At 40.6% G+C, this 27,541-nt stretch overlaps 1 protein-coding gene across 1 annotated transcript in view; it reads left to right on the top strand.

Moving 5' to 3' along the window:
• DSCAM (DS cell adhesion molecule) overlaps window positions 1-27,541 on the top strand; it is a 749,662-nt gene that overhangs the window by 452,631 nt on the left and 269,490 nt on the right. Inside the window, exons 7-9 of the mRNA XM_059165108.1 lie at window positions 3,099-3,374; window positions 8,242-8,538; window positions 9,292-9,567. Coding sequence (XP_059021091.1) covers window positions 3,099-3,374; window positions 8,242-8,538; window positions 9,292-9,567 — 849 coding nt within the window. The remainder of the gene's footprint in view (window positions 1-3,098; window positions 3,375-8,241; window positions 8,539-9,291; window positions 9,568-27,541) is intronic.

Genomic DNA, 27,541 nt, shown 5'->3' with positions numbered 1-27,541 from the left:
GTAGTCAGATCACAGTGTGCGACCTTGGCTGGTTTTCAGAGGCTTTTTGATGTTCCTGAATGGGGCTATTATCAGAAGATGATAAAATAATAAATGATTTTATTATTTATTATTATGATATCATTATTATGATAAAAATGTTAGACTTGGACTCACTATTGCATATCATTTAGTTCAAATATGGTGGATATGTTTCATATATGTATAGTGACTATCTTGAGTAATGTGTTGAGAAGGATGCTGAAGCCAGCCTCAGAGGAAGGAGGGGTATGACTGCAACGGGAAACACTTTATTCTGACACTCTCAATTTTATCCAAGAGCACATGGCCACAGTTGATGGGCAGAACTTTGGCCAAAATAGGTGGCTCTTAGATGTGAATGGAATATTCTTTTCATTATATATAATATTGCATATCACATAAAATAAGATTATATATATATATATATATATATATATATATATATATTTAATTTGATGAACTAATTCAACAAGCTAAATCATAAGAGTTGACAATGAAAGAGGAAGTGGTCTGTTATCCTGGCCTTTTGCCAAACCCATGCCTGTTTATGGAACTATCTTTTCAATGTCACCCTGAGCATGGACCATTCTAAACCAACAGAAGTTGTTAGCATAGACATCCCAGAGACTGCCTGGGACCAGCTACCTAGGACGGGTGTTGCAAATATCACATAAACATGCTTAGGCTGGGATTAGAGAGGAATGGAAATAAGATATGCACAACTCTATTTCTGTAGTTGAAGAAACTTCTAGATGCAATGATTCAGCACTAACAGCAGGTAAGAAGTATCCTCCCAAGCTCAGAATCTCCTCTATGTTAAAATACCTTTCATGGTGCCCCATTTCCTGCTGAATAAATTTATATTTAAGGATAGTATCAAACCATCCCAAGTACACCTGTCTGGTCCTATTGCCCATAGTTTTGCTTCAAAGAAATCTACTCCTATTAAATCTAACTTTTTCCTATTCTCTGTACAAACCCATTCCTATCCTGAACATTGCTCCCTCCACATGGAAGATGCCTTTCAAAGACTTGAAGGTCTCAAATATCCCATCTCTCAAAGCCCAGTGTAGTGCCCTCCCCAGAGACATCCCCACCCCCCGCATCTGATGCTCAGCTCTCAGGGTTTAATTTATTGCTTTCTCTATAAAGGCATTTAATCACTGTCTACATTTTAAAACTTACCCATGGAAAGATCTTAATTCTGACTGTGTTTATTTTCACTACTATGCTTCTTTGCCACATCAGACAAGCCTCAAATGCCTCTTGAATGTTTCCCACCTCTCTCTGACTTCATTTTTGTCTTTCTGTCTCTAGACAGAAAACATTCTCTTGGGTTCCAAATCCAACACCCTCTCCTCTTCCATCTCTTTGCCCTCACACTCTCTTCATTCACATGGCTCCAGAGCCCTCCCCTTTGAGAATAACTGTGGATCTGCATGCTTTGCCTCGGCTTCCTTCTTGAGTGTCAGATGAGTGTATCTCTCAATTTTAGATCAGATGTTTCGCAGGCACTTCAAAACAACAAGACCACAAACCAAACCAAACTCTCCGCCATCTCTACCTTGCCAATGACTCTTCTTATTCAAAATGTCTCACCCCCTGATCCCTCCCCCCAAATGCAGACTTTAAATCTTGGATTCTCTATAAGCCTTTCCTTTCTGCATCCAAGTCCTGCCAAGTCCTAGAGACTGCAACTCAAAGTTTCTCAGCCGCACTCCCCAACCCCATCTGTCCCAGACTGAGTCTTAATTGTACCTCAGCTAGAAATTGCCATGCCCCCTTACGAACCAAGTACCCATCCCTAATTTGTCTAACACAGTATGATCAGTCAATTCTCCTAAAAATGTGTTTGACCGTATACTCACTTGCTAAAAATACTTGAATGTTTCCTTTAGTCTCCTCTGAATTAATTCCAAAATCTTGAGGCCTTTTGTAATCTTGTTCCAGGTTGCCTTTGTCATTTTTCTCCCACAATTTTCCACAGAGAGGCTGTTTCATCCACAGTGAGCAGACACAGTCTTCCTGCACCACCTAATACACAAAATGCCCCTTCATTGCATCTGGGCTTCGGTCTATCCATCCTTGACATCTAAGGACTTTCTTGATCTCTTTCCACATATTAGATATCTCTGATGGATCCTATATCACTGCTTGGCTACTGTGTCTACTCTTATATTGGTCTCCTCCATGAAAAGCTTGAACTTGAAATCAGAGAGTCCTGGTGTGGTAACACAAGATGTCAGGAATAATTGGGGTAAAAAAATGGTTGTTGCCATTTACCTATTGAGTGGATTTGGTGAAGTTAATTAAGCTCTCTGAAAAAGCCACTTCCTCTTCTGTAAAATGGATATGATAAGATAAAATATGCAAGACTTAAATAATGTACAAAAGACATTAGTAATTATTTGGTATATGACAGTCATACCATAAAAGTCATCTTTGTCTTACTTGCAAGTTTAACGCTGTTTTTGGCTTATAATAGATGCTCAATAAATGAGCTTGTTACATCCATTTGGGTTTGTTGAACGAAAATGTGGAACCTCAAATGGGAAATTTCCATCCCTGTCCAAACCAATTAGCCTCACTTTAAAGAAAAACCCTGTTTTCATGGCCAGGAATTCTAATATCTACCTGTTTTCGTACAGCTGTGTATGACTGGCCCTGGTTAAACCACATGGGGGTGGGTGGGCAGTGAGCAAGTGTGGCAATGTGAGAGAATGTCTCAGAGAAACCCATCTGTGCTGCTATATTGGGACAAGGCAATGGGATTTAAATATTCAAATACCTCTTTCCTTACTAGTAACCAGCACATGGTGTTTCTACTCATGTGCTCATTGGGAAAGCAAGGTGACCGTTGCCAGTCTATTTGCTACATAGAGAAGGAAAGGCAAACAATGAAGAGGGTGCTCCCGAACAAAACGGTGCACTATGACATAATGCTAAACATGAGAACTGTAGAGAGTATGCTTACCGTGATGCAGGTGCCTTGTCAAAAGCTCAGCATGTTGTTGAAATGATGTCTACATATGTGATTTTTTTTACCTTCTTTTTCTTTCTCTTACCAAAATTTCCAGAGCCACTGAAAGCTACCATCAGCCCCAGGAAAGTTAAAAGCAGCGTGGGTAGCCAGGTTTCCTTGTCCTGCAGCGTGACAGGCAGTGAGGACCAGGAACTCTCCTGGTACCGAAACGGTGAAATCCTCAACCCTGGAAAAAATGTGAGGATCACAGGGATCAACCACGAAAACCTTATAATGGATCACATGGTCAAAAGTGACGGGGGCGCATACCAGTGCTTTGTGCGCAAGGATAAGCTGTCCGCTCAAGACTTTGTGCAGGTGGTCCTTGAAGGTCAGTGGGCCTCATTACAGGGTTCGGCCACACCAGAATGCAAACCCAGAGCACTCAGAGAGAAGAACACTGAAGCAGTACTGCTAAGTCCTAGGGCTAAGATTTCTCTCTGTCTGGCTAGCTAATAACTCTGCCCTAATGCTTCAGGAGAAATCAGGCTAATGAAAGAGCCAGTACTGGTAAAGTTGTAAGTGGTAGACATAACAAAAGTAACTTCACATTAAGTTAAGTAATGGAGATTTGCCCATTCTTGTGTTTAGTTATTTGTCAAGATACAGACCGCAAAAACTTACAACTTCGAGTTTGGTTGACATCCATTACCATAGACGGGAGTTGCTCAGTGATGCTTTGTTTGAAGGGCCACTTTATATGCTGGGGTGGGGGGGGTTGGCAGCATCTCTGGCCTCTGCCCATTAGATGCTAGTAGTGCTCCCTCAGAGTTGTGACAACCAAAAATACCTCCAGACATTGCCAAATGTCCTGGGGATGGCGGGTGGGGGGTGGGGTAGGGAGAGGATTGCCCCCAGTTGAGAAATACAATTTGGCAGAAAAAATGTAGAGCAAAATTTCAGCACCGTCCTTGGTGGAAAGGAAAAAGTGGCACCTGATGTGTATAGTTGTCCCCAGTTGGGTCCAGATATTCACAAATTTAGATTAACAAAATTCATAAGGAAGGACCTCGGGTTGTTAAAATAGGTCCTAGGAATGCCATTTTCTTTTCTTAATGGCCTGCTTACATATGCAGGCTGATCAATCAGCCAGGGAACAAAAGCTATCAAGGTAACATTCAAGGGAGACATACATTTATCACCAGATAATTGAACTGACTTTTACCTGTATGTGTGTGCATCTTGTTGGAAATTATGTCTTTACGTATAATTGAATATTCATTTGGTGTACATTGATTAAAGTAATTACATGACTTTCATATAGCCTCAAGAGAGAAAAAAATATTTATGTATGAATATAAGTTTAAATGTCTTGATGCTCTTCAAGGATATTTCTATTATTTTTTTAACCTTAACTAATTTTAAGAAGAAGCAGGCTTAGCAATGAGATTCCTATTTTGATTCAAGCATTTCCTTGCAGACAGTTTCTTAAAGCAGAGGTGAAATTAGCTGAAGGCATGGAACCCATATTAAATGCCTGACACTGCGATCCCCATAATAATTAAGGGCAGAGAGTGATCCATTCGTACAGAGCTGGTTTGCTGCTGCTGATGCGCTGTGGTCCTTACACATCACTATTTTTAGATTCTTTGCAGAAAAAGGAGAGAATACCTGTCTAGGCCTAGTTACCGTGGCAACTATCTTGTGTGACTAAGGAAACCTAAAGAGCATATTGATAATCCATAATGATGTCAAAAGATTTCAGGTTACCAGAGAATGACAGCAAGAAAGATTTCAAAGACACTCGGGTCTCACTGGGAAAATAATGTCTGCTTTCATCACCAAAAAAGCCTGTCACTTGAATGAAAAAAGGGGGCAGAGGACCCTACTGAGCATACTCCCAGATTTATTTACCGCATGTCAGTTTCCATTCAGGACAAGAAGCTTCACCTTTTTTTTTTTTCCCCTCATCTGAGAGATGACAGTGATAATGTAGCAAAAGAGAGCAGAAGTGTAATTATAAATACGTATCTAGAATTTGCCTTAAGATGGTGTCTATCTAGTATCCTTGGATAAAGCCTCCTATTATTCCCATTGAAATAGCTTTAGATTAGTGTAAATTTTAAAAACTCACAATACCATGAGCTAAGAATGGCCAAGGATATAATGCAGAATCTGGAAATATTTTCTATGAAGCCAAAGAAACTGGAATTGAAGTCTAAGGAAAATGAAATCTAATAATTTTAGGTTCAAGATCAAACCACAGTAACTGGAAAATGGAATCACAGAAAAGTGTAAGAATAGGTCCTATTAAAAAAAAAAATTCCTGTTTTAGGAAATGATAGAATAGCATGTTATCTAACTAAACTGCAAGCACTTAAAAATTATGAACTTGAGGAAAAACAAAACTTGGGAGAGACACCCAAAAGCAGGAAGAAAAGATTGGACCCTTGAAAGAAGAGGAAAGGATTAGGTGATATCTGCCCTGATACCACTTTTCCCTTGAGGACATTCCCCAGTCTTTGTGAGATAGGGAAGGGAGGTACTAGAATACTAGAAGAAAGGCAGATAGCTATAGTCTTATGGGATTTAGGTATAAAAGGTCAGAAGTCTGCACTGTCAAATCACCTGCAAATGAGGGAAGTAAGTTGAAATTCTAGGAAGGAAGGTGGTCCGAAATCCCAAACAGTGGGGAGTTCTAAAATCTAAAAATAAAATTCCTGGACAAACTTAGTTAAAATCTGAACTGGAAAATGTGGAGAAGAATCCAGTAAAAATAAAAAATTAAAAAAAAATAAAAACAACTTAACATACAAAAAAAAAAAAAAAGGCCACTGTTAGCAGGGGTCAAAAGACAAAGTAGGCAATAGAAAAAATAGACCTTGAGAGAACCCTGATGAATGAGCAAAGGCTTAAAAGTTTTTATTTAAAATAAAATAAGATTTGAGCAGCTATTTCAGAGAAGGAGAGACACCAATGGCCAATAATCACATAAAGACAACATTACTTCCATGATATTCCTGCCAAAAATGTATAATCTGCATCTAATTATGCAGAAATAGGAAAAAACCCAGTTTGAGCACCCGGCTATGGAATACGTCTTCAAAAATGTCAAAGTCAAGAAATGCAAAAGAATGATCCAGATTGAAGGAGACTAGAGAAGCATGACACATAGATGGGGTGTATGGTGCAGGTTGGGCTAGGGGAAATCGCTGAGAAGGCCACGGTCAGTCAGCTGGCAGACTGTCAATACGAACACAGTACGCGGTCCTACTTTCCCGAAGTCACATTTCTTAGTTTTGCTGACTGCTGTGGTGAAGGTCGAGTACCTGCTGTACAGAGAGTTCACTACTTTATGACTACACGGATTTGTAGCTCGAGAACAGGCAAGCTAACGCAGGGTGAAAGAAATCAGGACAGTGACTGCCTCTGTCTGATGAGAGGGGGTTGATTGAAAGGAGCCCTAGGAATGTTCTGGGGTGATGAAATGCTTTACATCGTGCTCATGTGAGTGGTTACACAGTCTAATTATTTAACAAACTCATTCTTACACTTAAGGCTTGTACATTTCACGGTATGTAAACTTCATCTACAGAGAAAAAAGTAATAACTGAAGAAAACTTTACTAAATAGATGAAAAATAGATAAAAAATAAAGATAAGGATAACAATAAAAAAGGTAAAAATAGATAAAAGAAGACGAGTTTTTAGTGTATGTTGTAACAATCAGTGCAGAGAAGTTTACAGCTTAGCACATCCTGAAAAAAATGTGAATTTTAAGATTAAATGAAATAATATTCCTAAGCATCAATGACTGATTATGTACAAAGAATAACAATCACAGCAGCATCTAACTTCTCCATGAATTAAGGCGGAACATGCTGAAGCAGTGTTTACAGTGTTCTAAGGGCAAAGGCACAGGTTCTTCTCTTCCATATTATGAAGTCCTTGTTTTCATCTTTTGTACTAAAGCAAGAGGCTTACAGTCCAAGAACACTGAAATACTCCACTTACCATGAGGGAAAACAAACAAACAAACAAACAAAAAGCATAGTTTGGAGGCCTTCTCCAGTCACCCAGGAATTGGAATGGAGTTGACATTCAGGAATTTGCAAGAGGAAAGATGGTAGAGGGCTCAGCACCGCACCCCATCAGGAGAACCCTACATACCGGGCCTCACTGGCCACAGAACTAGGCTTCCAAGTTTCCGGGGGTCTGGGGAGGAGAAACTCTTCAGATTCCTTTGGAGTGTTAACAGTTACCTTTCTGGGATGGCACTGCGAGGAGGCTTCAGATGTGTTCCTTCATTTGTTTGGCTTTCCAATTTGTCAGTGATGCATTTGTGATTACTACCATACAGTGTGAGGGAGATGGTTCATATATACGATAGATCAGCAATGGAGTATGAAAATTTTATCTTTGTTGAAAATATTGGAAATTCCTACGGAAAATTCCCTAAGACTAGAACTTACTTTGCCTGGGATAGTCTGAGACTGTGCCTGTCCTCCTGGCATAATTACTCCTCCTCTCTGTTTCATTCTCAGAAGTGTCCCAGGTTGGATGACCAATTGTATAGCCATCAACTTAAGATACTTACAGAGATATTTAATACACACTGGAAGGCTCAAAGTCTATTTGGCTTTTACCCACCCTCAGAACTTTCATAGACTTTTACATGAACTTAACATTTATCATTAAAACTATAAGGGATGATTTCTTTTTTTATTTAAATTCAATTAGCCAACATATAGTGCATCCTTAGTTTCAGATGTAGAGTTCAATAATTAAAGGATGATTTCTTACAAGAAAATGAATGAGGTGAGATAATCAGTCCCTCAGTCTTTCCTTTATTCCCTGGTGAGCAAGCCCTAATTATCAAAGAAGTGGAAAGTTAACATGACCATTTAGAGGGGTGAATTTCCTCTGTGCTTAAAACTTCCATTGGGGATGTAACAGTTCTGGATTGTAGACTTGTTGGGAGCTGACGCTGTGTAACATGGGCGTCTGGATTGCATAATTGTTCTTCTTATGACAACCCGGAAATATATGAGTAATTAAAGCTTGCTGATACTGTATTTGCCCATTTTGAAAATATAATCTTGTTCTGCTTGGAATTTAGCTGTATCTCTAAAGCCAGACTTGTTTTTTGTAGTGTTTAATAAGCACTTACACCCACCTCCCAATTGTTAAACAAATAGACTTGGAAGTTGTTTAATTATTTGTATGTGCCACTTCCTTCCATAATTTGTCTTCCCGCAGATGGCACTCCCAAAATTATTTCTGCCTTTAGTGAAAAAGTGGTGAGCCCAACAGAACCCGTGTCCCTCATGTGCAACGTCAAGGGCACACCCTTGCCCACCATCACGTGGACCTTGGATGATGACCCAATCCTCAAGGGGGGCAGCCACCGCATCAGCCAGATGATCACGTCGGAGGGAAACGTGGTCAGCTACCTGAACATCTCCAGCTCTCAGGTCCGGGACGGGGGCGTATACCGCTGCACTGCCAACAACTCAGCGGGAGTCGTCCTGTACCAGGCTCGAATAAACGTAAGAGGTGCTTGTCAAATCAGCTCCTCAAAAAAACACACATAACTCATTGTAGTGGAGAAGAAGGTTTTTGCATGCACCGAGCTGAGTCTTGGAATGCCAAAACAGATCAACTGTTGCTTCCCATTTCCTCCCCTTTCCTTCTGACTCCAGTATGGCCCTGATTGGGTTAATGTGGGGGGAAAAATGGCATTTTGGTTTCTCTAGTCAGCTTGCTCTCTTGGTTCCTCTCAGATATGTCCACTTGATCTTTCCTTTCCTGGTTTATGCTCTGCATGCTCTTTCCTTCCTGCTCTCCTTCTGTTCTACTACAGTCACAGTAAACCTTCGTGTACATGGTATTTTAACTGACATTCATAGTGCGACATGACATAACCTCCATCTTCATAACCTACTTACAGAGACAGTTTAAAAATTGAATTGTTACCCATGTTTTCACAAAAACAGCATGACGCTTCAGTGCAGACTAGTTACTTTTTTGATTAAATCACCTCTTATCTTGTAATTCAAAATGTTTTAACAGAAGTAGTTGATAATGTGCGTTTTTAACACTTCATTCAATTGAAAGTAGTGAAACTAGAAGAAAATAAAGAACTTCTTAGTAGAAAAATCTAAACACAGAAAAAATTGTTTAATTGAAAAAGATGTTTTCCATGAAAATAATCTACATTTTTTTTTCCCCTCAAGGAAAAGTGTACTCATTTCCACACATGAGATGTACCCTTAAAGTATTTTCAAGAGTATCTTTGTGTCTCTCTAGGGCCTGCAAGCATTCGACCAATGAAAAATATCACAGCAATAGCAGGGCGGGACACATACATCCACTGCCGTGTGATTGGCTATCCCTATTACTCCATCAAATGGTACAAGAACTCCAATCTGCTTCCTTTCAACCATCGCCAAGTGGCATTTGAGAACAATGGCACTCTGAAACTCTCGGACGTGCAAAAGGAAGTGGATGAGGGAGAGTACACATGCAACGTGCTGGTTCAACCGCAGCTCTCCACCAGCCAGAGTGTACATGTGACCGTCAAAGGTAAGGTTGCACTTACCGTCACCACACAGCCTGTCATGACCGTGCTTTTCCAGCAGAACCGTGCTCAGGGGCGTGGGGTCCTTAGAGGATGCATATTTCCAGTAGGACAGTCACAAAGACAGGGATGATAGGGTCCCTCAGAGGTGCTGACCTCTTTATTCCTGCATCTGGACAAGACCTGTAGTTGGTGTAATTTTTTCTTTTCAAGTGGATTTTTGGGTTGGTTTTCCAGAGGTTATGTGTTGTCAGTATTACCATAAAAAAATAGACATCACTGGCGTTGTTATCTAGTGTCTGACAGATCATTTTAAAGCACGTACAGCTGTTCCTCCACTTACCATGGGATTATGTGCCAATACAGTCTTGGTAAGTTAAAATGGTAGTAAGTCAAAAATGTGTTTAATACATCTCACCTACCAAACACCGTAGCTTAGTCTAGACGACCTGAAACATGCTCAGAATCCTTCCATAAGTCTATAGCTGGGCAAAACCATCCAGAGCAAATCTGACTTTAGAATAAAGTGTTGAATATCATGTAATTTATTGAATACCATTCTGAAAGTGAAGAACAGAAAAGTTGTCTGCATGAAGAATGGTAGTCAGTATCGGAGGTTTACCCTCCTGACCAAAGGCTGACTGGGGGCTGTGGTCCGCTGCTGCCGCCCAGCATCACAAGAGAATATCTCCTGCATGTCACTAGCTCTGGAGATTCAAATTCAAAAGCACAGTTTCTACAGAATACACATATCACCATTATTAAGTGGAAAAATTGGAAGTTGAACCATCCTAAGTTGGGAACCATCTGAATCTTTCTTTTCCTAAAAACTCCTAAAAGTAAGTTCTTTCAGAATCCAACCAGAAGAGGTTTTCTAATGGATAAGGGCTACAGATAAACTTCTCATCTTGAGTAGTTGAGATGATCAGAGCAACAATATAGGAATTATGTGATTAAAGGGACCCACCAAAAAATTCCTCGACTTTTAAATGATGCTTTACATCACAGAATCTAACCATCAGATGAATTTGGGGGTCATGCAACTCAATCTCAGTCTTCTTATCAGTAAAGACCACAAAAATGACAAGACCCACCTCAGGACACACAGCCCTGTAGGGGCAGACCCTTAAGGGAAGCTGTTTCTTCTATCCCTTAAATCAGTTTCTTCAGCTGAATATAAAAAGAAAATTTTCAATTCTGGAAATAATCCACATGATGCAGGTCATGAAAATAACTCTAAAATGCTACGAAACAATAGCCTTCTGCCTGCTAAGCTATCTGTCTGAGTTATTCCTACATACCGATAATTGTTTTCTAATGTTATAGGTACAGAGTTACATAGGATTTCCTTGGTCATACCCAACCTTTTTTCTCCCTGCAAACCTCCTCAGTTTACCTCTTCATGACACATATAAACACAGACACACACATACACATGTGTGTACATACAATCTATGTAATATTTTATGTATTCTATGTTATATGTATAATATAATAGATATATTGCACATAAATAATTTTGAATATTTTATTTATTTTTTAAAAGATTTTATTTATTTATTTCACAGACAGAGATCACAAGTAGGTAGAGAGGCAGGCAGAGAGAGAGGAAAGGAAGTAGGCTCCCTGCTGAGCAGAGAGCCTGACGCAGGGCTCGATCCCAGGACCCTAAGATCACGACCGGAGCCGAAGGCAGAGGCTTTAACCCACTGAGCCACTCAGGTGCCCCAATAATTTTGAATCTTTTAAAAAGAGCCAGATATCTTTAGAATTTTCTCAAGTCATTAGAATTTCTTAGTAAACCAGACTATGATAGCTACATAAAAGTTCATTTTTGGTTGTATTTATTTCTTTACCATTTATGAAACATCTGCTCAATGCTAGGTTTTACTCTAGGCATTGAGGAAAGCAGGGATGAAAGATAGACAAGCTTCGTCCCCTGTGGCACTCCCCTTCCAATCAAGAGAGATGAACAGTAAGCAAACAGAACAAGTGAATGAACCAGAAAACACTTTATAATACTCAATACAATGAGGAGGAATAAAATATGGTGGTATCTTAAAGATTAGCTGCCCTGGAGAATTAGGAGCTGTATCAGTAAGTGTTTGGCACTTTAGTGTCTTAAAATTCATCAGTCTATCATGCCCTTCGAACGAATGTCTTACCCACACCTTGTTTTGTAACATGATAAATTGATCATTTGGAAATTACTGGTTTGCTGAGTTACATGGATCTTTGAAATATCAACAAATTTGTTGAATAAAATCAAATTCTCATCAGAAAAGTCTTTAAGTATTGGGAAGCTAAAGGCTCATAGCAACAGGTACAAGTTTTACAGAATTCTATCTTTTTGCTTAAAAGTTTGAATTTCATTATTTGCAGCAAATACAGTCAGTTGTGATCATAGGAGAGGCAGGCTATATCTTGTGGGGTTTTTTATTTTGTTTTGTTTCCCTCTAGGACGGTGTCTGCCTGTTGCACAAGCCTGAATAACTGTAGCTTTTAGGTAGCCATTCTTGGAGGAAACAATAGAATTCCATGAAAAGAGTGCTTAGAGGAGCTTGTAATTTAAGTCACAATTGCTTTCCTTCAAGACAACTGTCCTGTGCAGCAGGCAGACAATGCTTTGTGCCTTCTTCCATTTCGTGACACAGAGCAGAGAACACTGAAAATGACACCCACTCAAGGTTTAAGTTTTATTTAAAATTATTTTTATGGATTCATCCGAGAAACCAGTTTCAAAAGCAATTAGAATTGGGTGGTAGTAAACAACAGAAGGACGACTCCTGCATTTTGGTGCCACTGCCATGATTTGGGCTAAGGCCCCCGTGGTCTTACCCACTGTGACTTCTGTGTATCCATGCAGAGGTCAAGCCAATGAGAAAACTAAGTAATTTCTTAGTGTTAAAATAACAATGGTTATCTTTTTGCAACCCCCTAAAAATGTTCTCAGGGGTTCCTCGGGGTCTTCAGACTACATTTAAAAAATATCTATTCCAGTGCTATTTCACTTATTTCTAATATTTAACTGTTTTGGATGATGTGTCAAATGAGCTTCTCCACACATTGGCCTTTAACTCCTTGTAGAGTTAACTTTTCAGGAAAAGTTGCCAGAAGTGTGACCGTTGGATAAATGGATACAGATATTTTAATACCAATTTTTAGGAGACATAAATTCAAACAAAGACCATCTGAATTCTCACTTTTCTTCTTAAAATTTTCTAGACTAGCCTAAATCAATGTATTAACTTGATTCTTTTAACCTCCAGTGACAGAAACCAACTCCAACTAGCTTACACCCAAAAGGAGAATTTATTGGCTTTTATCACCAAAGTTTCCATCATTTAAGGAAACAAATGAATCAAATGGTTTTGTTTTCAGGAATTTCTTTTCTTGGGCACCTGGGTGGCTCAGTCAATTAAGTGTCTGCCTTTGGCTCCGGTCATGATCCTGGGATCTTAGGATCAAGCCCTGCATCTGGCTCCCTGCTAAGTGGGGAACCTGCTTCTCCTTCTCCCTCTGCTTGCCACTCCCCCTGCTTGTGCTATCTGTCAAATAAATAAATAAAATCTTTTTAAAAAAGGAATTTATTTTCTTCTAGGTATATAATATATAGAATAATCATTTTCAGGTCCTTGGCAAGGATTGTCAAACAAAAGGAAAATAATATTTTGCACAGTGTTTCATTACAATTGCCTGGCAGGAAATGGCTGGTGGTGGGCAAGGCACTTGTAGGGATTTGGGATTTGCAGAGCTTAACAGGGCAGTCAGGAAAGGCTTCTTTGAGAAGCTGACATTTGATCAAGGACATAGAAGAGGGCAAGAGAGCCAAGCATGTATCTAAGGGAAAGAACATTCTAGACAAAGGGAATATAAAGAGGCAGACTTGGCCACCTGGAGGGCCAGCACAGAGGCTGTGTGGCTGGAACAGAGTGAACACAGGGTAAATTAAGAAGGGTGGGGTCAGAATTAGCAGGACCCTTTTATGTAGGACCCAGTACAGCAGGGATGAACTCTAAGGGGTTGAGTTTTTCCTGAGTGAGATGAAGGGGTTGATCAGATGATTTTAAACAGAGATGTCACAGGGCCTGACTAGATTGCAAAAGGATATGTCTGACTCTTGTGCTGAGACAAAGGACAAGCTAGAAAGCTCATGCAGGGGAGAGGTCGGGGCTTAGGCCAAGGAGTGCAATGAGGGGGTGAGGAGCAGACAGGTTCTACTCAGTGGGACTGCCTGATGGATTGGATGTGGGTGAAAGAGGGTAAAATTTCAGCCTGAGCAATGGAAAGAAGAGCTCGCCCGTTAGTTGAGTCAGCAGAAGATGCAAGGAAGCCATTTAAGGGAAGAAATCGGGAGTCTACTCTTTGATGTATTGAGGTCGAACTATTAAATGGGTCCACTAAGTAGGCAGTTGGATAGACAGGAGTGGAATTCAGGATGGTGGAATCTGAGCAGTAGATTTGGAGGCATTGTGAATAAACAATGTGTAAGTCACAGGCCTATGTGTGACCGTCAGGAGCTGTGGACTTCACTGCAGATTCTCATTCATAGAGGCAGGTTCATCGATGCCTCCGTCGGACTCACATTAAAACCTATTCACCAAGTGTCTGAAGATAAAGTCTGATGAAATTTATACAAGAACTGTTTAAATACAAATCTGCCTTTCCTAGAAGGGGATGATCAATGGATCAACCATGATCCTATGATTGCAAAGAGCAGAAACTCCAATCGGACTGGTTCAATAGCAGTTGTAACAGTGTGAGGAGGGGAGAGGTCGGGATGGAGGTCAAGGTTGCATTACACTAAGCTTTGGGAGGGGCAGATAGCATAAGTCTCAGAAAGGCCTGGTCTAGATATTTTTTTAAATTATTATTTTTAAAAAATTTGTTAGTTTCGGGGGTGGAATCTAGTGACTCATCAGTTGCATAGAACACCTGGTGGTCATCCATCACATGCTCTCCTTAAGGCCCATCTCCCAGTTACCCCATCCCCCCCCACCTCCCCTCCAACAACCCTCAGATTGTATCTTAGAGTTCAGCTTCTCCTATGGCTTACCCCCCTCTCTGTTTTCATATTATTGTATTTTTCCTTCCCTTCCCCTATGTTCATCTGTTTTGTTTCTTAAATTCCACATGAATGAGATCATTAACATAATGCCCTCTAGTTCCTTGCAAATGGAAAGATTTTTTTTGATGTCTGACTAGTATTCCACTGTGTAGATACACCACATCTTCTTTATCCACTCATCTGTCAATGGACATCTGGAGTCCTTCCATAGTTTGGCTGTTGTGGACATTGTTGTTATAAACATTGGGAGGCAGGTGCCCCTTTAGATCACTGTATTTGTATTCTTTGGGGTAAATGCCTAGTAGTGCAATTGCTGGGTCATAAGGAAACTCTACTTTCAACTTCTCAAGGACCCTCCATGCTGTTTTCCAGAGTGGCTGCACCAGCTTGCATTCCCACCAACAGTGTAGGAGGCTCCTCTTTCTCCACATCCTCGCCAGCATCTGTCATTTCCTGACTTGTTAATTTTAGCCGTTCTGACTGGTATGAGGTAGGATCTCATTGTGGTTTTGATTTGTATTTCCCTGATGCCGAGTGACGTGGAGCAGTTTTTCATGTGTCTGTTGGCCATTTAATTACCATCTGAAACTTATCTTTGTTCCTTTGGTTTCCCTCTACACATCATTCACTCAGAGCACCCTCTCTATTTGGCAAGAAAACTTTCATCATCTCTGGATTCACGTGAGCTTTTCCCCATGATTCTGCATAGGGAAATCAGAATAAGGGACTCTGGGAGTCTCTCTACAGATCACCATCCATTCCTGGACCAATCACTGTGGCCAGAGCCATGCAGTGTCTGGACAGGTTGCCTGCTTCCACCCATACCCCCTTACTAGGGAGAAGGTTGAACTATTGAAAGAAGGAGGAAAATGAAAATAATAGCCATAGCAAGCTGTCTTAAGATAGTAAATTAAAATATGAACAGGGCTGAGAGTGACTCCTGACTGTGTATTCACTTTACTTAGTAACGGGTGCTCAATTAAAAAAAAAAAAAAAAAAAAAGGCCCCCACCTGGGTTAAAACCTCAGAAAATAAATTCTATCCAGTGGTTAAGAATTGTCCCCAAAAGAAACGAACCCCAGGGATCAGAAGAATCATGTTAGGTCATGGAAGCCAAGCAAAGACCAGTGATAGAAAGTGTGAGGGAGAGGCGTCTGGGTAGCTCAGCTGGTTAAGCATCTGCCTTTGACTCAAGTCATGATCCTCGCGTCCTGGGATTGAGCTCTGCATCAGGCTCCGCACTCCGTGGGGAGTCTGGTTCTGCCTCTCCCTCTGCCCCTTCCCACTGCTTGTGCTCTCTCTCAAATAAATAAATAAAAATATTTAAAGAAAGGGGGAAAGGAAAGGAAGTGTGAGGGAAGGAGCCAGATGGAAGGGGGATGTCAGGTGCCGAAACCAAATCAGACAGACAAGGGGACGAAGAAAGTAGAAAGCCCTCTGGATGCAAGATGACACTGAAACCAAGCAGATTCCTACGAAACCTATAATAGCCAAGAGAGCAAAGCTGGAGACGTCCCGGGCAGTCTCTAATGGTAGCCTTCTAGATGACAGGTTACATCTCTCCGTGGAGCCCCCCCCCCCATAGGAATACCACGCACTAACACAAATTTGATCAGGAAGACTTTAACAGCGGGTTTGCCAGGAAGCCTGGAACACTGAATTTGCTAAAAACTGTGTTCATTGGTGTTGGTGAGATGTCTATAATTTTTTTTTTAATGCAGATGTCTGGGCAGAGGAGAGAGCATATCCTTTTGGTGAATCGTTGCTTCAAAACACGATTTAAAAGGAACATTTTCTAAACGAAATACGGTTGTTGGCTACCCCAGCTTACATTTATTCCATCTTTTCTGTGTTGACAGAGGAAACTGTAGTCCCCAAAAGAGGAAATTGCAGGCTGGGTGAACAGGGTTAACCCCACGTAAGCCCGGGACATCCGAGGTGAAAGATTACTGTCTGACATCCCCTTTTATTTATTGACTCACTGGTCATAGTTACCCACTTTGCACCCTAGCAAAGATATTCAATAGTTCAGTTTAAAAGGCCACTTGCACTTCTTGCTTAAGATGGCTTCTAACTTTAAATATATAGTAATAATTATACGCCACGAACGGTTTTAGCCTTTACTCAGATGTCATTAGAAAGGTTGTAACCAGATTGACTTCTGAACACTTACATTTGAATTTTAAAATGTTTGGAAAATGAAATATGTAAATTCAGCCACAGTCCAGTGGCCGGGATTGTAGTCCATACATGCTTCTAAAAGATTAATAACATTTGCTTATTTCAATTATGATAAATATTATGATATGGGAAAAAATAAGAAATCAACTAAATTGTAGGAAAAGACTGATTTTTTACTCTCTCTGTGAATCGGTTGTAAAGCAGTCTGTTCTTATTTTATTTACATAAATACAGTTCGATTACCTTTCTGCACAGTGAATATTTTACTCAGATAATTTCAGAGGAGCAAATATGTTGACTCACAAGTTGGTTTCCTTGGAAAGTGGGCCCCTTGTTTCCGTCAGTAATTCCACAAGTGGGGGGAGCACATTGTTTTCCTCTTGCTGCCCAAGGATTCTCTGCTAACTGAACACAGCACTGTGTGTATGTTGTTTGTGTGTATGAGTGTGTATTAGATGACATTTGGAAAAAATAGTTTCTCTTTCTCTCTCTTTTAAGATTTTATTTATTTATTTAAGAGAGAGACAGACAAGTAAGCACGAGCAGGGGGCAGGGCAGAGGGAGAAGCAGCCTCCTGGCTGAGCAGGGAGGCCGACATGCGGCTTGATCCCAAGACCCTAGGTTCATGACCTGAACCCAAGGCAGATACTTAAACCCCTGAGCCACTCAAGTGCCCCTAAACAATACTATTTTTTAGTTGTGTCCTTTTTGCTAATAGTCTGGGACCTTTGATTATTTTGTAGCATTGACTTACAAAATTTGAAAAAAAACCCAAAAACTTCATAGATCAATTTAAACACCATGTCAATTATTGATAATGCCTAAAACTTAAGCAGTTCTGGGTTCTGTTAGCCAACCAGAAGCACAATTTGCTGCTCTTGAACAAGTCGGGAGAAATGAAAGTCAAATTCCCTTTTTTCACTTCATTTCAATTTAACAAGCAGGGTTATATTTAACACATTTCAAAGCGTTTTCTTTCTCATTTGAGGTGCCACAGTGAACTTGAACGGTGCCTAATTGAGTGTTTTAATTGCTAGGGACCAGCACTGCCAGGAAAGTTAATTGGCTGCCACATAAAAATGTCACCTTCTATTTATATTTATATAAAACTTTATAGTTTACAAACACTTTCATATGTGTAACCTTAATTAATGCTCACTGTGACTCTGTAATGTAGAGGAAGCATAAGCAGAGAAACAGAACAGAGAGTGAGCGGAAGGCTTGCTCAGAACTGTCCAGTAATGTCGTCAGGATTCAAATACACGCCTTTGGACTCCAGTTCACCCTGTAGTGTGTTTCAGAAAAGCGATCCACGTTGCAGTCGGAAGCCAGGGTGGAAGCCAGGAGGAATTAAGACAAAGAACCTGGGAAGGAAGCTATTTAAAGTTTAAGGAGATGATTTAAAAAGGAGGGGGGTGTGATTGTTGATGGTTTGATTTAAGAGAGGGAAGGAGATCTAGTTACATGGACAAGCAGTAAAAGGGGGAACGGATTTGGAACGTGAGGGTGGGGTTGGACCCAGGCCACTCCAGAAGTTCTGGTCTGGGTGACGGAGAGGCTGAGACAGGGAACCCGCAGTGTTAGTGGCTTGGGCAAGGCTTACAGACGGTAGGGTTCGGTTAAAAGCATCTGGACCAGCCTCCTGGATTCAGACCATAGGAACTCTGAAATGCAGATTTGGAGGGTTCACATTAGTAGAGAGAGGGGGAGAGAGAGAGAGAGTTGGCACCATAGGTGGTCAAGAGTGTCTGAGAAGCATCAAGCTTTCAGAATTATTTTTCCTGAGTTTTTAAAATAAACGTTTGCCAATAACCAGATAAGATGCTGCTGCTGGACACACAGCAAGAGCGGTCACCAGCATCAATCAGCTCCTTCCTATTTTTTTTCACCACGGTCTTTGTAGCACTTTCCCTTCCTGATTTAGCACACGCCTTTCTCGTGTCTTGCTCTGAAGCGAGGAAAGCATTAGGTGTCATAGGCAGTATGTCCAGCTGAACACTAGTGACCCTCTGTGTTCAGCAGGGACCAGGTTCTGTGCAGTCTGACCTACGGATTCTGCCCCAGCGCGGCACTTTATTGTAGGCAGCACCTGCTCTGTGACCATAGTGGTCTGGCAGTGTTGCCGGGGCTGCAGCTGGGGAGGTTAATGCCCAGTTAAACATGGGGTCCGCTCCCATCTCTGAGTGAGCAACCAGGAGTGCTGTATGCTGATGACATTGCTCTTCAGGAGCTCCTGATGGCTGATGTCGCTCAGCCTGGGCAGAGGCACAGGTCCATGCGCAGAAACAACATGGGCAGCGGATCCCACTCCCACTTCCCGTTCCCAACGCTTGCCCCTTTGCTGTTCCAGCTGGAGACCTCCCACGTGTCTCCTGTTCCAACCAGGCTCAGAACCGACCTCGCTCAAGGATGGAGTTCTTCTTTCTCTCTTCCACTGACTACTGGAGTCACTTACACATCTGTTGGTAGAACATGTGGTGTTTCAAGCTAGTTTTCTCTTTCAGGTGCCTCATTAAAATTGAGCAGTGTTTCATTTAGGGTCTTGTTTGTTGGGTCTGGTGTGGCCCAAGTTGTAGTCATTCACAAAATGTTTATGTGGATTTTCAGCAACTCCTTAGGGAAGGTGTAGTTTCTATTATGAATAATATGGGAGAAATTAGATCTGGTAGAGGAATGTAGGGGAAGACATTAAATGTATAATCCTTTTGTGCGATTTTATGGTTTCAAATGGGAATTTATATTCCTTTGGTTAGTTTTTTTTAAGATTTTATTTATGTATTTTTGCAAGAGAGCAAGAGAGAGAAAGCACACATGAGTGGGGGAAGTGAGAGGAGAAGCAGACTCCATGTCGAGCAGGGAGCCTGATGCAGGACTTGGTCCTAGGACCCAGGATCATGACCTGAGCCGGAGGGCAACGCTTCACTGACTGAGCCACCCAGATGCCCCTTAGTTAATTTAATATTCCAGTGTGACAGAAGAAGGCTGATGAGGTGGGGGGCTTTCAGCACTCCTCCTTGTGCAACTACCAAGGAGCATCCCTGCTTGATGGGCTCACTCCCGTGGCTGAGGATTCACACTCTCAAGTTCCTGCAGGAGAGAACTACTCCCCTTAGGTTAGGGGGTCAGAATTGAGCTCCAAAATCCCCTGGCATGTCTTCTTCAGATGGGTTTGTCCTGCGGGTAGAAGCTCTTATAATTCCCCTTCCACTCTAGAAAAATGAAGCTGATACATTTCTTTAAGGAAATACTTCATTAATTTTATTATTATTATTTTTTTTTTTTGGAAATAGTATCTCAAACTGTTTTTCTCTAAGTAGAAGAAAAGAAAAAGATTGTGTGTTGGATTTTTTTTTTTTTAAGTCAAAGATTGCAGTTTCTACTCAGTGAAAATTAAGATTATAGGAGAAATCGTGTTTTGCTATACTGGTGCTTGTTAAACATGGAAACTTGGAGAAGGAGACAATTAAGTAGAGATGAGAAAAAGAAAGAATGACAGGAAAATTATTACACCTTCCCTGCCTAACCCATAATCAGTCTTTTTGCAAATATACACAAATGTATGCGTACCTACACACACACATACACACTGTAAAAGACCCTCAGGTAGTGCTTAACCAATAATGCTCTGATGATATTTCAAGTCAGCAAAAACACTTCTCAATTATTCAAGATCATACAGTAGGATCTTTTGTGTAAAAATTGGTATGTAACACAACTGTGTAAGTCTGTGCACACGTGATACATGACATAAATAATATGTGTGTGTTTTATTTATATATAACTATAAAACAGACTCATGGGTTAACGCCATGCATAAGTAGTGTATTATATCCATACATAGATAGACATGAATAAATATAGAGATGCCTACATAACATTAAGAGATGGTAGAAAGATAGAGCCACTGGGAGGTACGTGAACGTGGAGTTCACGTGCATGAGACAACCATGTGGTACTCACCTTGCCCATTTTTCCAGACTCTTCTCTGCAACCACTCCAGGCACTGAACCCGTACTGATTCTGTGCAGCCCTGAGCTCCACACAGTTCTTCCTCCTGCTGGATACAAATCTGCCTTCTCTCGCGGTTCCTTTTCTCTCTGGTCCCATTTTCCTCTCCAGGGCAGCACTGAACATCAGCTCTCATCTTCCACGTCAGCTAAAGAAGGCCAATGCAGAGCCTTTGCTTCCAGCAAACTGTCTCAAACGTATCTGTGAGGGTGGACGGATGTGCCACCTCCTCTCAGAGAAACCTAGCCCTCCAGGCATTTTCTAATGCCCGGAAGAGGGGAATGGGAATGTCACCACCATCCTGAAGATAAGCATTCTTTCACATAACCAGAAGCCTACTGTGAAGTCACTCCTTTGGGCTCGTGAACAAAATCCCCCAGAGGTGCTGCTGACTGTCCCATTGAGAACTTTGGTTTTGTCAGTATTTGCTTTATGCCCTATAATTATCATCAATTTATACATGTTCCACATTTTGCTTTACTTGAATTTATCTTTTTTTTTTTTAACTACCCACCAATTTTGCTATCATTCCTTCTGGTCTTGTCCACACTTCCTCATGTGCATAATTAATAGGCTTATTTTTTAAATGTATATTTTATTTTTTTAAAGATTTTATTTATTTATTTGAGAGAGAGAAGAGGTGCTGAGCAGGGGGAGGGAAAAGGAGAAGCAGACTCCCTAATGGGAGCCCAAGGTGAGGACGCTCAATCCCAAGGCCCCAGGATCATGACCCGAGCCAAAGGCAGATGGCTAACCTACTGAGCCACCCAGGTGCCCTTAATAGGTTTATTTCAAGTCTACTTTTTATGCCCTTCTGAAGATATACATATAAATGTGTACTAAAGCATGAAAAGTAAACCCTTAGGCTTTCCTCCAGCCCTTTGACTCTGTGTGTGGTACACAATGAAGATCCTTGTTGGTGAGCCCATGTGTGATATTGACTTAGTGTCCCCAGTGACGGCAGAGCGCTCTCCAAAATACCAGTTTATGCTGCCACCAGCCACCCAGGAGAGGTCACATTTCCCCGTATCTCTGCTCCACATCTCCCCATATCTCTGGATATCATCTGCCTTTCTAAGTGCTGCAAATCTAAAGAGCGTAGATTTTATTTTAATTTGCTTTTGTTCCATTCCTAATGAGCTTGAGCATGACCCTCTTCATACTCTTATTAGATATTTGGGAGTCTTATCTATGAATTTCCTTTGCTCGTTTTACCATCATTCTTCCTGCTTTGCTTGGTTCCTTCACGTATCTCTTCTTACACAGAAATTGTTGTGAGTATCTTTGTCAAGACTGTCTCTGGGCTCTCCGCTTCACCTTTGATTGTCTTCCATGGGATCTGGATCAAGAAGTCTCTGAGTTCCTTGAAGGTCTACTCCAACAGTATTTTCTGTACTCACTCTACGTTTATATTCCCGCTGTCCACATTCAGGTCTTCCATCCACACCGAGGGTGGGAGATACAGTACAAGTAGGCATCAATTTCTTCCTTCTCTATATAGTGAGCCAATCTTCCTAATATCATTTATTAAATGACCCACACTTCCCTCTCTTCGTCACCCACCAAGACTCTATGGAGGTGTCTTCAGAGATTATTCTAGTTCTGTGGAAGGTACTGAAACTTTCTTGATGCATGTTTTATCTATTTTTTTTAAAGTTTGTCTTTTTCTTATATTTGTCATTTTCTTATATTTGTGGCAGATAAATATGTCTGTATGTGTTCAATTATGTTCAGTAATTGTGTTATGTCTCATCTCTATGTTTTTTAAGTTCCTTTATTGATCAATTATCAAACAGGTATTAATGTAACTAAATGTAGTTGTTGATTTACCTATTTTCTGCCATAATCTCTGACTTTTTTGTCTTGACTTATATAATTGAAAAGTTTCTCTTTTTGCCTACCTTTTCACATCTTCCTGGTAGATTTTCCCCATTTCTTCAACTCCTGTTTTTCTGTAGCCGTTTGTTTTAGGATGTTGCATGGATCCAGTTTTTAGTGGTGTGTGTATGTGACATTTGACACATAATTAACACCTATGTGTTTACTTAAATTAATCTTCTATCAAAGCTATGTTAGATTTTACATCTATAAATAGTCCCATATTTTCCATTTACTCTTTTTTTCCTGTTCTCTGCCTTTACCCTGTACCAGGTAGACTCACTCAAGTACCGGTAGTTAGATTTACAGTATGATCTGTTTATCCTAAATGGTCACAACTATGTTACAATCGTATTTTCATACATAGGAAGTTCTTTTCCCTAATTATTCAGTTCAGTCACAGAATTTGTTAATTTTTTTCCAGAAAGAATTACTTATTTTTTATGTATATTAATCTAGGCATGCAGAGAAAACACCTTGGTTTTTCAGACCCGAATTTTCACGTCGTCTCGGAGTGATGACAACATGTGGAGGATTTCACTCTGTATCCTTCATTCACTCAAGGACTCAGAACCTGTAACTGCTGAACCCACCTCGCCTGAGTCCTCACCAAGAAAACACTGAAAGGAAGCAGAGAGTGGTGCACTGACACACAGCTGTCCTAACTGTCTGGAGAGCCAGTTCTGCAAAATTATGCAGATGTGAATATTATGTAGATAGAACACAGAGGGATGATTATGCTATCTGTCTGTTTTCGGGCACTGAACAATACTGTTCCTTCATTATATCACTAACTCAGCGCCCTGAAACTTATCAAAGTAATTGAATTGACTTAGAGCTTTACTGAAATAGTGTATCTACCTTTTTATCCCCTTGCTTCACTATGACATAGTTCAGCATTATTTTAGAGGGACGGAGAGAGAATCCCAAGCAGGCTGAACGCCCAGTGTGGAGCCTGGTGAGGGTGGGGCTCCATCTCATGACCTTGAGATTATGACCTAAGCTGAAATTAAGAGTCAGATTCTCAACCAACTGAGCCACTCAAGTGCCCCATATTTTAACATTTTGCTCAAGAAATGCAGCAACTTGAAGTCAGTTGTAATTAATAACCAAGTTTCTAAAGAAGGATGACCTTTTCTAAGTGTCATGGAAAATAATTCTCAAGTAAATAACCTTTTATCACTGATAATCCTTGTAAGAAAAGCTGCTTGGGAAGCGGAGCTACGTTTTAAAATGAATGCCAGTCCTTTTATGAACCTTGCCTATCTCTTTCATGTAGCCTTTCTGTCATTCTCTCTGGTTAGAGTCACCTGGCTTTGCTTCCATCGACACAAACACAGGTAAAATAATTGCAACCCATCTAGGTGAGTATTTTCTCTACCTAGATTAGTGAAACACAAGCTAGGTTTCATTTTCTTTCTTTCTTTTTATTCTCTTTTCTTTCTTCCTTTTTTTTTTTTCTTTTTAGCATGCTCTAGGGTTTTATTTTATTTTATTTTTAAACCTTATTTTATTTTTTTTCAGTGTTCCAAGATTCATTGTTTATGCACCACACCCAGTGCTCCATGCAATATGTGCCCTCCATAATACCCACCACCAGGCTCACCCAACCCCCCATCCCCCTCCCCTCCAAAACCCTCAATTTGTTTCTCAGAGTCTACAGTCTCTCATGATTCATCTCCCCCTCTGATTTCCTCCAACTCACTTCTCTCCATCTCCCCATGTCCTCCATGTTATTCCTTATGCTCAACCATAAGTGAAAACCATATAATAATTGACTCTTGACTTGACTTATTTCACTCAGCATAATCTCCTCCAGTCCCATCCATGTTTATGGAAAAAAAAAACCCAAAGTTGAGTATTCATCCCTTCTGATGGAGGCATAATACTCCATTGCATGTATGGACCATATCTTCTTCATCCATTTGTCTGTTGAAGAGCATCTTGGTTCTTTCTAAGTTTGGTGATTGTGGCTATTGCTGCTATGAACATTGAGGTACAGATGGCCCTTCTTTTCACATCTGTATCTTTGGGGTAAATTTTCTTTTTAAATATCTTATTTAAATTTAATTAATTAATATATAGTGTATCATTATTTTCTGAAGTAGAGGTCAGTGATTCATCAGTCTTATATAATATCCAGTGCCCATTACATCACATGCCCTCCTCAGTGACCATCATTTAGTTACCCCATTCCCCACCTCCCTTAAAGCAACCCTCAGTTTGTTCCCTAGAGTTGAGTTTCTCATGATTTGTCTCCCTCTCTGACTTCCTAGATTTCATTTTCTTGACACCATGATGACTCAAATAGCTTTTCTTTAACGTTCAGAGATGCGGGTTAGTTTGGGTTCATCAGAAAACTACTCGGTTTTATTACCAAGTCGTTCTGTGTAAACTTGTTACTGCCCTGAAGCAGGGGAAAAGTAACCTAGCTTCCTCCTCAGTCCAAGGTGACTCTAATTATTAAATACAGAAATTCTCATGAATTCTTAAGTTGTTCGTTATTTTTAAATGTTAAAGAAAGTACTTATTTCATCATGACATAGCTATGGCCATGAAACACCTTCTATGAAGAAACATCTCCCATGACTAGGGAGTAGAATCTCTCCCCAAACCACCCAGATCCTTCCACACAGCCTGTTGTAGCCATTGGTGAAAAGAGCAGAGATGACCTGTTCTTCCTGAAAGTGCTTTTGAAGGAAATGCTGTCATCCTTCTCAGAGATAGTTTTAGTGTTTTTCCCTGCCCAAATTCCATGCAATTTGTCTTTCCTCTTCTTTATGTGTGACTTGTAACTTTCCAGCTGATGGGAACAACAGGTCCTATTTCTCATTATAATTCTACATTATGCCTTAGGATTTTTTTCTTCCTAAAATGCTTTAATTATATTTTCTCTCATGGGCTTAATTGATAATTTTTAACCATTCTGGGGGTAAAAGTTATTTTTTCTTACCTTTCTACTTATGTTGTCCTATTTATGGTTCTATGGTTCTTACAATCTGTAAAGTCCGAAGTACTTTGTTCAGAAAATCATTATAGAAGAGTTACTTGCCCTTGCCTCTGATTTATTCCAAAGTTACACTATTTTTGTGTCAGCTGAACCACTCTGTTGGCTGGTGTTCAGGTTAAGGACCTTATGCTTCAGACCTCATCTGCTGGGAACCCTTTATCTGGCGCATGCAGGGTGTGTATATGGTTGGGCTCCCAGACATATGTGTGTTCTGATTTATATTTACCATGCTCTTTAGTATTTCTGAACTGACACTTTTAGGAGTTCTTGAGCTCTTATTCCAATATTAGCACTGAATTCTTACTTGCTTTATTTCTGTTTGACATATTTTAGTGAGCTTATGAATATGCATAACCTCATATGAAAGACAAAATTTCAGTACTGGACACTGGCTAAATTTGGGACACCTAAATCAGTACAGACAAACCACCAAATAAACACAGACTTTTTTTTTTAAAGGTAATGAGCAGTAGTCTTATTTCTGAGATTTATTTATTTATTTTAGGGAGAGAGAGAGCGAGTGTGCACATGAGTGGGGAGGGACAAAGCAGAGGGAGAGAGAAACAGAGAGAAAGAGACTCCGCACTGAGCATGGGGCCCAGTGCAGGGCTCATTCTCACAATCCTGAGATCATGACCTCAGCTGAAACCAAAAGTTATATGCTCAATGGACTGAACCCCCACATACACGCCAGTAATCTTAAAATTACACTTTCAAACTATTTTTTCCTGGCTTTTATCAATGACAGAATATTTCTATTCTGCAGGATAATAGGAAAATACTATTAATCAAATACAGAGAGCTCTTATTAAAAGAGAACCCAGCACACATGATGTTTATCCTCTGGTTACAATTTGAAGTGAATAAAAACAAGATGGTGGATGGATGGATGGACAGACGGATGGATGGATGGATGGATGGATGGAACATGTACTGGCAGGGTTACAAACAGATTTGGGTTTGTTATTGACAGTAGATGAATTTCATCTTTAGGTGAGGCAAACTTGCAGGTTCCGCTCTAGGAAGCAGTCTCTAAAAGAGAATTTGGTGTGCAAGGTGTTTATCTAAGAGTACACCCAACAATCAACACTGTGGAAGGAGGGCAGGGAAGAAAGACTGGGCACAGGGAGGAGGTGCAGTATGACACAGTCTGATGATAGCCATAGCATCCCTGTAGGGAGCTCCCAAGAAAGAAGGTTCCTTCAGAGCTGTTGTGAGCATAATTTCCCTCCTCAGTCAGTCATCAGATGTAGCCACCCCAGAAAGAGCCTGTCCTTCCAGAGACGGCTCTCTGTACCTGGAACAGTCTTCAGAGTGGCTGATAACTAAAGAGTGCTACCTTTCATCATTCCCAGAATCTGGGGGACACATCCTCTCCTGAAAAGGAATCTGGGCCACTTGTCTCCATATGCATCAGTTTCTGCCACTCACATAGATGCCAAACAGTTAGAGATATGCATCTTAAACACTTTTCCTAAAAATATATCTTCCTTACATTGATCCCTCTTTCCATAATGACATTAGTCCAACATTTCAAATAAGAAACAAAAAGGGGGGCGCCTGGGTGTCTCAGTCATTTGAACATCTGTCTTTGGCTCAGATCCTGATGCGGGGTCCTGGGATGGAGCTCTGCAACTGGGCTCCCTGCTTAGTGGGCAGCCTGCTTCTTCCTCTCCCTCCGCCCCTCCCCCTCATGCTCTTTCTTTTGCTCTCCCTCTCAAATAAACAAAACCTTTAAAAAAAAAGAAATGAAAAGGATCACAGTGTATGATGATAGTCTAATTGAACTAGACTTTTGTCATCAAAACAATTTGTAAGCCAGAGAACTTCTTTA

Source organism: Mustela lutreola, chromosome 2, assembly GCF_030435805.1.
Source record: "Mustela lutreola isolate mMusLut2 chromosome 2, mMusLut2.pri, whole genome shotgun sequence".
Lineage (NCBI taxonomy): Eukaryota > Metazoa > Chordata > Mammalia > Carnivora > Mustelidae > Mustela > Mustela lutreola.
The sequence above is the reverse complement of the archived record's forward strand: the minus strand, read 5'-3'. Positions and strand labels throughout refer to the sequence as shown.